This window comes from Haliotis cracherodii, unplaced genomic scaffold (assembly GCF_022045235.1).
Source record: "Haliotis cracherodii isolate W230 unplaced genomic scaffold, xgHalCrac1.p SCAF_13, whole genome shotgun sequence".
NCBI lineage: Eukaryota > Metazoa > Mollusca > Gastropoda > Lepetellida > Haliotidae > Haliotis > Haliotis cracherodii.
Window position 1 is genome coordinate 18727218 of NW_027266268.1, and position 13503 is coordinate 18740720.

At 41.7% G+C, this 13503-nt stretch overlaps 2 protein-coding genes across 2 annotated transcripts; both read left to right on the forward strand.

Moving 5' to 3' along the window:
• The first annotated feature begins 239 nt into the window (after window positions 1-239).
• Window positions 240-3409, forward strand: LOC139459023 (uncharacterized). The gene is made up of 5 exons (XM_071240465.1): window positions 240-297; window positions 480-719; window positions 1941-2168; window positions 2472-2729; window positions 3051-3409. Exons 1-5 carry the CDS (start codon window positions 240-242, stop codon window positions 3407-3409), a joined length of 1143 nt encoding a protein of 380 aa, XP_071096566.1.
• A 5144-nt stretch (window positions 3410-8553) lies between these two features.
• LOC139459024 (uncharacterized) lies at window positions 8554-12385 on the forward strand. Its single transcript, XM_071240466.1, has 5 exons — window positions 8554-8611; window positions 9030-9269; window positions 10652-10879; window positions 11230-11487; window positions 12027-12385. Exons 1-5 carry the CDS (start codon window positions 8554-8556, stop codon window positions 12383-12385), a joined length of 1143 nt encoding a protein of 380 aa, XP_071096567.1.
• Window positions 12386-13503: the final 1118 nt, after the last annotated feature.

Genomic DNA, 13503 nt, shown 5'->3' on the forward strand with positions numbered 1-13503 from the left:
TACTAAGTACGATTACTTAGTCCAAATTCGCGTGTCATGATACGGATCACAGGTGCCCTTCCCTAGACCCATTTGTTAGGGTGCACCCTTCCCAGTCATCATGAGCACTTCCTTATTTCACTAATGATAATGACACAAAGTGTATTAGGCCATGTTGCCCAAGACGTTGTGAGGTAGCCTGTTACGTATATAAGCTGTGATTCGCAATCACTGGTCATCATTCGATCCAATCTTCCACCATGGTCTTCATCGTGTGCTTGGCGGCTCTCTTCGCAGTGGCTAAAGCCAATAATTTCGGTAAGTATATATAAATCATATGCATCATGTCTTAAAATAAGTGCCCAGAAAGCTCAGAATTGCTGAAATTCAGATGTCGTACATACAAACACGCTGAAATATCAATCATTCTCCAATCCAAATATGCAAGTTTGGCTTTAAAACAGTGCGTTTCAATACTAATTCTTCTTTTGCATACCCAGGCTACAACATCGCCCTGAATCGCCCCACCGGCTCCAGTAGTGTCTTCGTCAACGGTGTGCCCCCCATCACCGCCAACTCAAACCTCGCCGTCGACGGGAACTTCAACTCCGACTTCTTTGGCGGCTCATGTTTTTCCAGCGCTGATGTGGCGACAGATCCCAACCCCTTCTGGTTCGTGGATCTGGGTGCCCGCCGCTACGTGTCTGGCCTCACCCTCACCAACAGGGGCGACTGTTGTGGTAAGTTAAAGACTCTACAGCTATACCAGTTTACATTGCCATTCTGGAACCTATTGGATATATTACAATTCTAAACACATCCACCACAAAGCATTTAAATGAAATAAGCTCAGCAGAAAGTTCTTCTAAGCATTGGGTAATGACAAGAATCAAAATCCAAATATTCAGCGTAGGTGTGTTTCATCAAATATAGGTGTATTTGGACATATGTGTTCCTTATCAATACCCATATCTATGTCCATTTGTCAAGGGGGCACAGGTGTCCCAGTCGTCTGAGGCCCCACGATTCGCTGTGCAGAGTTGCGTCCCTTGGGCACGTCAGAAACCTATGATTGTGGGTTCGAATTCCGGTTCGCCCCGATTATGTTTCTAGGTTTGTCAGCACCATACCCGTGCTCGTGGGTTTCACCGAAGTGGTAAACGTGTGAGACCTAAATCACTTCGAGCTTTCCTCCCACATTAAGCTGACACGCTGTGATATAGCTTGAATAATGTTAAAAGCGGCGTTAAACCCAACTCACTCACTCACTCAAACATGTGAAACTTACAACCCCTCTTGTTGACATCCGCCACTCAACGTCCCCAGTCCACCCATGCCCGACACATTACACACATTCAAACCAGTTTTGTTCATTGGATAATGACAGGAGTATAATCAAAATATTCCGTATGTTTCTATCATCAAATATAATTGTATGTGAACACTTCAGTTATATCTATGTCACTATGACAAACATATTATCCATTATATACTTATAACCCTGGGTGATCATATGGCGTTACGAGATCAATCAACCAACACAACTGGAAAACGTTCACGTGTCTATATACCCTGAACAAAAAAAAGTAAAATGTGACAGATTACAAATAAGGATTAAAAATCAACTTTGTAATATATTATATACGTCAGGTGTCAGAACAATGAACAATCGATAAACAATCACTTGTCAAATATCCTGCACAAAAACACTTTGGGATGATGCATACCCTCTTGGATATTTCTGTTGTGAAGAATGAGCACGCTAACGCATTGTGGTCAATATATTACAAAGATGTCTTTCAATCTTTATTTTTAACGTAAGAATTTTACTTTGAGAAGTATGCGCTCCTTGACCGCACTAGCAAAAGCATCTAGTGACTAGAATCGACATTTAATAAACTATATGTGCAACATGCTGTTGTGCTATTGAAATTTGAAGAAGGGCATTGTCTGTGTTGCAGCTGATCGTCTGAGTGGTCTGATGATCGAAGTCTTTGAGTTCAATCCCACAACCAGTTCCGAGACTCCCGAGTTCTGCTCCATGGTCATTGGTGGAGTGGCCCTTGGTCAGACTGTTTCACTCTCCTGCTCTCCGATGGTGACTGGACGTTACGTCCGTATCAGGAAACCCGCCGCCACCGCCCCTCTCACCATCTGCGAAGTCGTTGTTTCCGGAGGCAACTTCAATAGTATGTACCCTTTGTCCTATATGAAACCTTTTACATTTAAATTCAGCGATAGTACTACCATACTATGTATGCGAGTCCTATAATGTATTTACACGGTAATCAGTTATGTATATTACTCAAACAGAGAGGGAAGAGTAATCTTAAGAATATAATTGTTTTTTTCTTGTCCATATATTATCATATGGATGTGATTTTAAAACGTGGAAAACTTGATCAGTCGAATTGGACCTTCACATCCATTTGAAGTCAGGCATGCTCTACACAAAGCCCGTTATTAATACCAACTCTTTTTATATATTTCAGATAAATTTAATAAATTTCCCTCCACCAACGTCGCTGTGAATCGCCCAGCGCGCGCTACCTCTCAGTTTACTTTCGCTGCCGCCAACCTGGTTGCCTCCCCTGGCCTGGCTGTGGACGGCAACTTTGACAGCCAGTTCGTCACCGGAAGAAGCTGTTACTCCAGCGCCATTGGCGACACAAACCCAACCTTATACATCGACCTCGGCGCCTACTACTACATCAGCTCCGTCACCGTCACCAACAGGGGCGACTGTTGTGGTGAGCATTTTCACGTTGTGTTCTTGTGTTCCTTAAGATACATTTCTCCACGCTGGAAATACACATCAAAAGTAGTAAAAATGCTTATTTAGGTTCAGCAATATGTGTGTGTTTGAGTTGGGCTTAACGCGGTATTGATCAGTTTCCGTCATACCACGGCGTGTCAGCTAAAGATTGTAGTGAAGCCCGAAGTGATGCAGGCCTCAGACGTTTACAACTCTCGTGAAACGTGACCATTATGACACATGTTAATATATTTGAGGAGTACACAGTAATTACATGTCTTCTGATACGAAATGAGCATTTTCTTTACAATTCCAGCTGAACGCCTGCGCAACATCAACATCGAAACTCTTCTGAAAGACCCCTACAGGTACCTGGAGTTCCCTAAACTTTGCGGCACCATCACTGGCAACGTCGCTGCAGGAGCTAACTTCACTGTCAACTGCTTTGCGCCCAATGTAGCCCGCTACATCAAGATCCAGAAGACTAGTATGGTTGATAGCAATGATCTCTTGACCCTCTGTGAAGTTCAAGTAACCGGAAGGTTCGCATCCCACAGCGAGGTCACCAACAAATCTGTTGACAACGACGTTTCTAAGGCTCTGGTAGCCAACGGAATTATTTCCAGTGTTGAAACCAATGATAACTTGAGTGGCGGGAATCGGGCTGTTAATTAATCTCAAGTTAACGATGAAAGTCAGTTGTAATGTTTAGTTTCTGAAACCAACTCAGCGAAAGCATTATGCCCTACCCATTAAAAAATACTAGGAAGAGTGACTCAGTCAAAATCTTCACCGTATGTTACCCTCTCCGTTCTGTGTAAAGTGTAATCACAACATGGCTGAAATATTGCCGGAGAAAATCACTCACTCACTCATTGTGTACAATTTAGATTTGTTAATTATTGTTTTGTAATGACAAAGGTAAAGTCTGAATTAATCTGATAAAACACAAGGGACACTAAGGAAGCATTCAGATATGCTACTTAGGTACAATTGCCGAATTGAGAAATTTGATAAAAGAACTCTTCATTTAAATGACCATTATTTATTGTTGTTGCAGCCATGTGCATAAATATATGTGAAGGTTTGTTTGTTCTCCTATACAAAATTATTAAAGAACCCCGATATTGATAACAGCCATCTTCGTGATTTGTTTGTCATCACCCCGTGAGAATCCCGGGCTAGATATGTTGACTTGCAGCCTGGTGACCCGTGAAGATCCGGGGTAGAATAGGTCTTCAGCAACCCATGCTTGCCGTAAAAGGCGACTATGCTCGTCGAAAGAGGCGACTAACTGGATCGGGTGGTCAGGCCCGCTGACTGGGTTGATGCATATCATCGATCCCAATTGCGTGGATCGATGTTCATGATGTCAATCACTGGATTGTCGAGTCCACACTCGGTTATTTACAGACCGCCGTCATATAGATGGAATATTGCTTAGTGTAGCGTTAAACAATTAACCAACCAACCAACTTGCAACCTGGGCATAACGAATCGCGTTGTCGGTAACTTGGTTGATTGTTCGCCATCGTACCCCGAAGGTGTGGGTCATGATATCAATCACTGGTTTGTGTGGTAAATGAGTGCCTGCCACCTGTTGGTATTTTGATTCCTGTTTGCAATTGCTGTATGATTCTTTCATTTATGTAAGTCACTGAAGCGTACGAGTGTAAATTTGAAAACGTCAGTGCGAGATAAGAACCAGTCTCGATTATCCACAAAAAACCCATTGGGCGTAAAGATAAATCAACAAAGAAATAAGATAAAAATTATATGAATGGAGCACTCAAAAACAGTGATGACACCAGGTGTTCGAGAAACGGGAAAGGATGTCCTGCCCTATCGATATCACCCGCCACTCACACCATTTGCAGAAAGTGAGTGAGGTGAGGTGAAATTGGGTTTAACGTCCCGTCCAAAATTATTGCATGCACGTGTTTGTGGCTGTTTGTACTAGTCCGGACTGATGCCGATTTATAGTGCTAGCTCACTGAGATACCATGCCGCAGTTTTAACATGAATACCCCACTCAGACACAGTATACTGACCCCGAGCCGACTAGTCCTTGTTTTAGCCCATAATGCCGAGCGCCAGACAGGGTAACAACAAGTACCATCTTTTAACGTCTTTTGGTATGACGCGGCCGGGTATCGAACCTCGGACCTTCCGCTCTCCGGGGGGAAGCTCTACCACAAGACCACGGATGCGGTTACATATGTTTGTAATACCTTTAAGCTCTTTTGAGAGAATCAGGCCTTACTGGCTGGACACACAGTAATGTGACCTTGTTGAACGCAAGTATTTGAAGCCTAAGTTATTTCATCTTTTACATTGAAAGGTACACTCATCAATACATACAATGAGATTATTTTAGAATGCATTTCAACTATAACTTCTCACGCCCCTATAATCATTACCATTGAGCCACTGTTTGTACATGCATTGAGGAAAGAGGATGAAAAAGGTTCAAAATGGAATAGTTTCTGTGGCAAGAGATAAATCTGATAAAAACGAATACGTATTCTTTGAGTGAGTTCACAGGGATTGACAAATTAACAGATTTATGCCCCCACTACGACCACGAATATCCCGAATCACTCCGAATAGGAAATGTTTCATGTTTGTAGATAAATCTCAATCATTTCTTGAAGTTCTTGAAGAATCTTATTTGATTCCCAAACATTCGTACAGTTCGTGGGAGTTCGTCGAATCGGCGGAAAACACGTTGTTTGTCATGTTTGTCCTCTAATTGCAATTTCGTGGCTGTATCGTAATCCATTCGTAATTAATTCGTATGTTCCGTAACAGCTTCGTAGTAATCAATTCTTCTGCATTCTTGGCTATTCTTAGCGATTTATGGCTCCCACAATTTCTTCTCCTCAACCCGAGAACAACCCGAAACAGCCACGAATGTCCCGAGTCAACTACGAATCATGTAAGAATTAAGTAAGAACATTTGGCATATTCATAACTTAGTCGTAGGTAATGCTTACAGTTCGTACTTGTTTCTTAACCCATTCCTGGCATTCTTCATATTTTCAACCCGATTAGCCACGAAAGTTTGCATTATTATCCGAATCCTCACGAATTTTGAAAGTTTCCGATTCGGGGTGATTCGGGATATTCGTGGTCGTAGTGAAATTGAAATATCGTTTTCCTCATGTAGTCGAGCGGTTGGGTAGCCGGGGGTAAAAGCACTCACTCGCCACACCGAAGTTCACAGTTGGATACAGTAAGCCAATGTCGGGTGCTTTCCCACCCCGTGATATTGTAGGTTAGTGTTGTAAAGAGGTAAACATGAAACGTAAACACCAGAGAATAGTCAGTCACGAATACCTGACAAACAGATTCCATATTGCCTGAAGGACAAAATAGTGGTGAACATTATATAAATAGATCAGTGAAAATCAGGGATGATACCAGAGGTTCGCGAAACCTATACAGTCCTACTAATGATATATTCACGTTGCCAACAGTAGCCGTAAGAATTCTGTTCCCTATGAAATAGAATATTCTGTCACAATACCTACCAAGTGATAAGGTTAAGATGAGCAGTTGTCTAGTTCAAGATTTTAAATATGGTCAATCTCATCATCAATCAAATCAAATCAGTATCACTGAATTGTCTGTACCTTTCCTCTTGCACCCTCTTACATGGGAATACACCCCCTCTGCACTGTTCATCCCTCGACCTGAGAAAACGTATGCCACGAAAGGAACTCGTTTCTTTCTTCTCCTGTCCCCTCATGAATGTTTGTTTGTTTGTTGTTTAACGTCGCACTCAGCAATATTCCAGCTATCTGTAAATAATCGAGTCTGAACCAGAAAACAACAACATTGATTGGCATCATGAGCATCGATCTACGCAATTGAGATACGATGACATGCATCAACAAAGTCAGCGAGCCTAACCACACGATACCGTTGGTCGTATCGTGATGAAAATTGGATGAGTTGTGCACAGAAAATTAGATTCGACCCAAAAATTACAAACTTTATTAAAACGTACCAGGATGAAAACAGTCGCGGAAACACTGCAAACTTCAGGTTAATAACACAGTCTGAGGTATGATACTCGTCCCAAAAACATCACCTTCGAATGTCCATTTTCTTATATCTGTTGTGACACATTGCCTGTCAGCCATGCTATTTTGTGCTTTTCATAACCATGTATGTTAGTTAAAAGAACAAACTATACAATACAAATACACAGATGCAATTATATTGCCTCTCTCATGTAATGTATCTGCATATAGCTGCAATTCAAACATGATATGATAACAGTTAAATGAAAAGTTATGACGCACCAACTCCGGTGAGTGTACACTGAAATGTCTACATGCGTTTTTGTCTACGATGGAAATCAAGCTCTCCAAATTCAATCAGCTATATATGTCAACATGAAAGACTAACACATCTGCAATAAGTATGCACCAATAAAAAACCCAGTAATTTATCACATTTGCCATGTTAACTATTGAATGATGTAAATTGGTTATGAGTTATCTGGTTTTCGTCTGTTCCAACCATACCAGTTCCACCTGCAAAACCTATTCTATAATCAGTTTATTCTTGAAATCTGATTTCGTCTTGCCCCATTGTCTTGAAACAAATTTGTTAAAACACGCTACCCTGTACCCCTCCCTTAAATCTACAATGTCACAATACGCTCTCCTGTACCCTTCCTTGAATCTACAATGTCACAATACGCTCCCCTGTATCCTTTCCTTGAATCTACAATGTCACAATACGCTCCCCTGTACCCTTTCCTTGAATCTACAATGTCACAATACGCTCTCCTGTACCCTTTCCTTGAATCTACAATGTCACAATTCGCTCCCCTGTACCCTTCCCTTGAATCTACAATGTCACAATACGCTCCCCTGTATCCTTCCCTTGAACCAATTATGACACAATACGCTCTCCTGTACCCTTCCCTTGAATCGACAATGTCACAACACTCTCTCCCGTACCCTTCTGTGAGCATACTGCATTTGTGTATGTCACAATGTGCTCCCCTGTTCCTATGAATTGGTGGACGCATGTTCGATGCTTGGATAGATGAGTGGATCCATTCATGATGGATGGATTGGTGGACGAATGGATAGGACAATTGATGGATGGATAAGAGTTAAGCTCAAACGCAGCAACTGTATAGTAACATCAATATCAGCGTGAAGGATCTCCGGCTTCAGCATGACACTTACACGTATCATATATGAATTATTGCACATATATCATTACCGATATCTTCTACATACCATATTACCACCAGGTAGAAAGCTTTAACGACTGAAGTAACTTTTCCTGATTTGTCTGTCACGACATACACATGTATATCACCTGCAAACTTCCCTCTAGAAGGCTTTTCTATTTGCACTTGTTTTCTCCTATCAATGCGCCCTTAAGTAAGGATAAGATATATGGATACAACTTCTTTACAATTATGACGTTTTGGTGTAAGCTCTAACACCGTAATTAGGCAAGTGCTTGGTTGATAATGGTGTTAGAACCTACACCGAAACGACGCTCCAAATTGTAATAAAGAAGATGTTCAGCAAATTATCTTAATATCCTTACTAAGTACGATTACTTAGTCCAGATCCGCGTGTCATGATACGGATCACACGTGCCCTTCCCTAGACCCATCTGTTAGGGTGCACCCTTCCCAGTCACCATGAGCACTTCCTTATTTCACTAATGATAATGACACAAAGTGTATTAGGCCATGTTGCCCAAGACGTTGTGAGGTAGCCTGTTACGTATATAAGCTGTGATTCGCAATCACTGGTCATCATTCGATCCAATCTTCCACCATGGTCTTCATCGTGTGCTTGGCGGCTCTCTTCGCAGTGGCTAAAGCCAATAATTTCGGTAAGTATATATAAATCATATGCATCATGTCTTAAAATAAGTGCCCAGAAAGCTTAGAATTGCTGAAATTCAGATGTCGTACATACAAACACGCTGAAATATCAATCATTCTTCAATCCAAATATGCAAGTTTGGCTTTAAAACAGTGCGTTTCAATACTAATGGCGAAAGCCAATAATTTTGGTAATTATATTCATGCTTTGCAGTATATGTTTACAAATTTGGAACAGATCTTGGAACTGTTAGGCTTCAGATATCGTATATACAAGGCACATTGAAATCCTTGGGTGTCGTAGATACAAAAGACGCTTAAGTATGGTTAACAAATCTTTAAACCATTTATACTTCGATTCCAATGATGCAAATTAACGATTTTAAAACAGTGCGTTCAACACTAATTCTTCTTTTGCATACCCAGGCTACAACATCGCCCTGAACCGCCCCACCGGCTCCAGTAGTGTCTTCGTCAACGGTGTGCCCCCCATCACCGCCAACTCCAACCTCGCCGTCGACGGCAACTTCAACTCCGACTTCTTTGGCGGCTCATGTTTTTCCAGCGCTGATGTGGCGACAGATCCCAACCCCTTCTGGTTCGTGGATCTGGGTGCCCGCCGCTACGTGTCTGGCCTCACCCTCACCAACAGGGGCGACTGTTGTGGTAAGTTAAAGACTCGACAGCTATACCAGTTTACATTGCCATTCTGGAACCTATTGGATATATTACAATTCTAAACACATCCACCACAAAGCATTTAAATGAAATAAGCTCAGCAGAAAGTTCTTCTAAGCATTGGGTAATGACAAGAATCAAATCCAAATATTCAGCGTAGGTGTGTTTCATCAAATATAGGTGTATTTGGACATATGTGTTCCTTATCAATACCCATATCAATGTCCATTTGTCATGGGGGCACAGGTGTCCCAGTCGTCTGAGGCCCCACGATTCGCTGTGCAGAGTTGCGTCCCTTGGGAACGTCAGAAACCTATGATTATGGGTTCGAATTCCGGTTCGCCCCGATTATGTTTCTAGGTTTGTCAGCACCATACCCGTGCTCGTGGGTTTCACCGAAGTGGTAAACGTGTGAGACCTAAATCACTTAGAGCTTTCCTCCCACATTAAACTGACACGCTGTGATATAACTTGAATAATGTTAAAAGCGGCGTTAAACCCAACTCACTCACTCACTCAAACATGTGAAACTTACAACCCCTCTTGTTGACATCCGCCACTCAACGTCCCCAGTCCACCCATGCCCGACACATTACACACTATGAAACCAGTTTTGTTCATTGAATAATGACAGGAGTATAATCAAAATATTCCGTATGTTTCTATCATCAAATATAATTGTATGTGAACACTTCAGTTATATCTATGTCACTATGACAAACATATTATCCATTATATACTTATAACCCTGGGTGATCATATGGCGTTACGAGATCAATCAACCAACACAACTGGAAAACGTTCACGTGTCTATATACCCTGAACCAAAAAAGTAAAATGTGACAGATTACAAATAAGGATTAAAAATCAACTTTGTAATATATTATATACGTCAGGTGTCATGAATATTTTGGGGGATATTTTTTCTAGTGAAGACTTTGCACACAATTTCATAAAATACCCGCCACAATATTCATGATTCCCAACGTCTTTTGTTCCATGTATTACAAAGTTGTCTTTTAATCCTTACTTGTAATCTATAACATTTTACTTTGGGGAAAAATTCCCCGAACGTGACAACTCCGAAAGGAAGGAATTGAATGAATACATTCTTCAGTTTGAGACACAATGAGTCACATACCCCTAGCTTACGACATTTGAAGTTAATATTCTTAGCATTTGCTCTGCAGACCCCATTGTGCATGCGTTTAAGTCATTCCAAGACCGCACTGTCAAGAGATTTGTTTTTTTACCAAGTGGCTACTTCGGCATACATATAAGAGAATCGACATAGAATAAACTATATGTGCAAATCAAAGAAACACTGCTGTTGTGATTTGAGGAATGACATCTTCTATCGTCTTTTACAGCTGATCGTCTGAGTGGTCTGATGATCGAAGTCTTTGAATTCAATCCCACCACCAGTTCCGAGACTCCCGAGTTCTGCTCCATGGTCATTGGTGGAGTGGCCCTTGGTCAGACTGTTTCACTCTCCTGCTCTCCGATGGTGACTGGACGTTACGTCCGTATCAGAAAACCCGCCGCCACCGCCCCTCTCACTATCTGCGAGGTCGTGGTGTCCGGGGGAAACTTCAATAGTATGTATGAATTGCCCTATATGAAACCATTTACATTTACATTCAGCGACGGTACTACCATACTATGTGTGCGAGTCCTATGATTTATTTGAAAACGGTATGCAGTTATATGTACATTACTCAAGCAGAAAGGGAAGGGCAGTCCTTAAAAATGTCACTTAATTATAATTGCTCGTTTGCGTCTGAGAGCTACATTTGTATTATATAAACATATAGATATGGACTCAAAACGTGGTAAACTTGTTCAGTCGTATTAAACATTGAAATCAGTCAGTCAGACCTTCATCTGCAGCCAGGTATACTTTTCATTAAGCTTGATATTCATATCAACACTTTTTCCTTACTTTCAGATAAATTCAATCAATTTCCATCCACCAACGTCGCCAGGAATCGCCCAGTGCGCGCTACCTCTCAGTTTACTTTCGCTGCCGCCAACCTGGTTGCCTCCCCTGGCCTGGCTGTGGACGGCAACTTTGACAGCCAGTTCGTCACCGGAAGAAGCTGTTACTCCAGCGCCATTGGCGACACAAATCCCACCTTATACATCGACCTCGGCGCCTACTTCTACATCAGCTCCGTCACCGTCACCAACAGGGGTGACTGTTGTGGTGAGCATTTTCACGTTGTGTTCTTGTGTTCCTTAAGATACATTTCTCCACGCTGGAGTGAGTGAGTGAGTGAGTGAGTTGGGTTTAACGCCGCTTTTAACAGTATTCCAGTTAAATCGCGGCGTGTCAGCTTAATGTGGGAGGAAAGCCCGAAGTGATGCTTCGGTGAAACCCACGAGCACGGGTATGGTGCTGACAAACCTAGAAACATAATCGGGGCGAATCGGGATTCGAACCCACACTCATAGGTTTCTGGTCTCCACGCTGGAAATACACATCAAAGTTAGTAAAGAATGCATATTTAGGTTCAGCATTATGTGTGTGTTTGAGTTGGGCTTAACGCGGTATTGAACAGTATTCCGTCATACCACGGTGTGTCAGCTAAAGATTGTAGTGAAGCCCGAAGTGATGCAGGCCTCAGACGTTTACAACTCTCGTGAAACGTGACCATTATGATACATGTTAATATATTTGAGGAGTACACAGTAATTATATACATGTCTTCTGATACGAAATGAGCATTTTCTTTACAATTCCAGCTGAACGCCTGCGCAACATCAACATCGAAACTCTTCTGAAAGACCCCTACAGGTACCTGGAGTTCCCTAAACTTTGCGGCACCATCACTGGCAACGTCGCTGCAGGAGCTAACTTCACTGTCAACTGCTTTGCGCCCAATGTAGCCCGCTACATCAAGATCCAGAAGACCAGTATGGTTGATAGCAATGATCTCTTGACCCTCTGTGAAGTTCAAGTAACCGGAAGGTTCGCATCCCACAGCGAGATCACCAACAAATCTGTTGACAACGACGTTGCTCTGGCTCTGGCTGCCAACGGAATTATTTCGAGTTCTGGATCCAACGTTAACATGATTGGCATGGAAGGGGCTGTGAATTAATCTGACGAACCTGACGAAGAAGCACATAATAAACTTCACCAACGACGAAGGTCTGAAGTGAGTGCTTAAAGCACTTTTCATCGAAACAAGCCATGGATTTATGTGGAGTTTCTGCTATGTTTCAAAATAAATGTGAAGGTTACATGATGAAAGCGTTTTCTCGTGTGTAGATATAGAGACTCGAGGGGGCGTTTCCGTAGAATAAATATAATACATTAGGAGGACAAATTGTATTAAGCGAGCCTTTAAATATTTATGATACGGAAACAAACGAGGGTAATAATATCTCTATCACATAATGGCATTTTTAATTTGCTTGTCAATGAAGAAACTTCTTACGAATGAAATGTTTGATTAACTCGTCTCATTTACCAGATAGCGCAAAACGATTTGCAGCAATGTTTGTCTACATTATCACCCACACATCTGAAAACAAATATCTACACTAATTGGGAATGACTTAATTTGTATATTTATTGTATTATATGACACAAAGTTTATCGATATTGGTTTATTGCATCGATACACATAAAACGTGAATGGAAGAGAATAACCAGTCTTGATTATTCTCCGAAACAGATTCGATTTGGCGTAACTGAAAACACACTATCCATTAAATGATAAACAAAAGTCCGGTGTCATTCAAACGAAACACATACATGTATCTGATCATGATTTTGTGTATTCAAAACAGATCCATGTTACATGTCTTTTGCAAATTCAATTCAGCTACCCCTAACCTACAGGTAGGGGCGGTCGGGTAGCCTTGTGGTAAAAGCGTTTGCTCGTCACGCCGAAGACCCGGGTTCGATTCCCGACATGGGTATAATGTGTGAAGCCCATTTCTGGTGCCCCTCGCCGTGATATTGCTGGAATATTGCTAAAAGCGACGTAAAACCAAACTCAGTCACTCACAAGCACACTGTGTTTAGGGTGTTCTATACATCGTTTGTAGAACATTTCAGCCACTCTTAGTTGGATATCATCCAAAATATGGATTCATAACAAACTACTGCCATCTGTATTTAAATAAATGTTTGTTATGAGCAATATTCCTGGTGATTCCCAGCTCTACATCACAAGTAGAACATATAAAATAATAGTCATTAAAGGGAGGA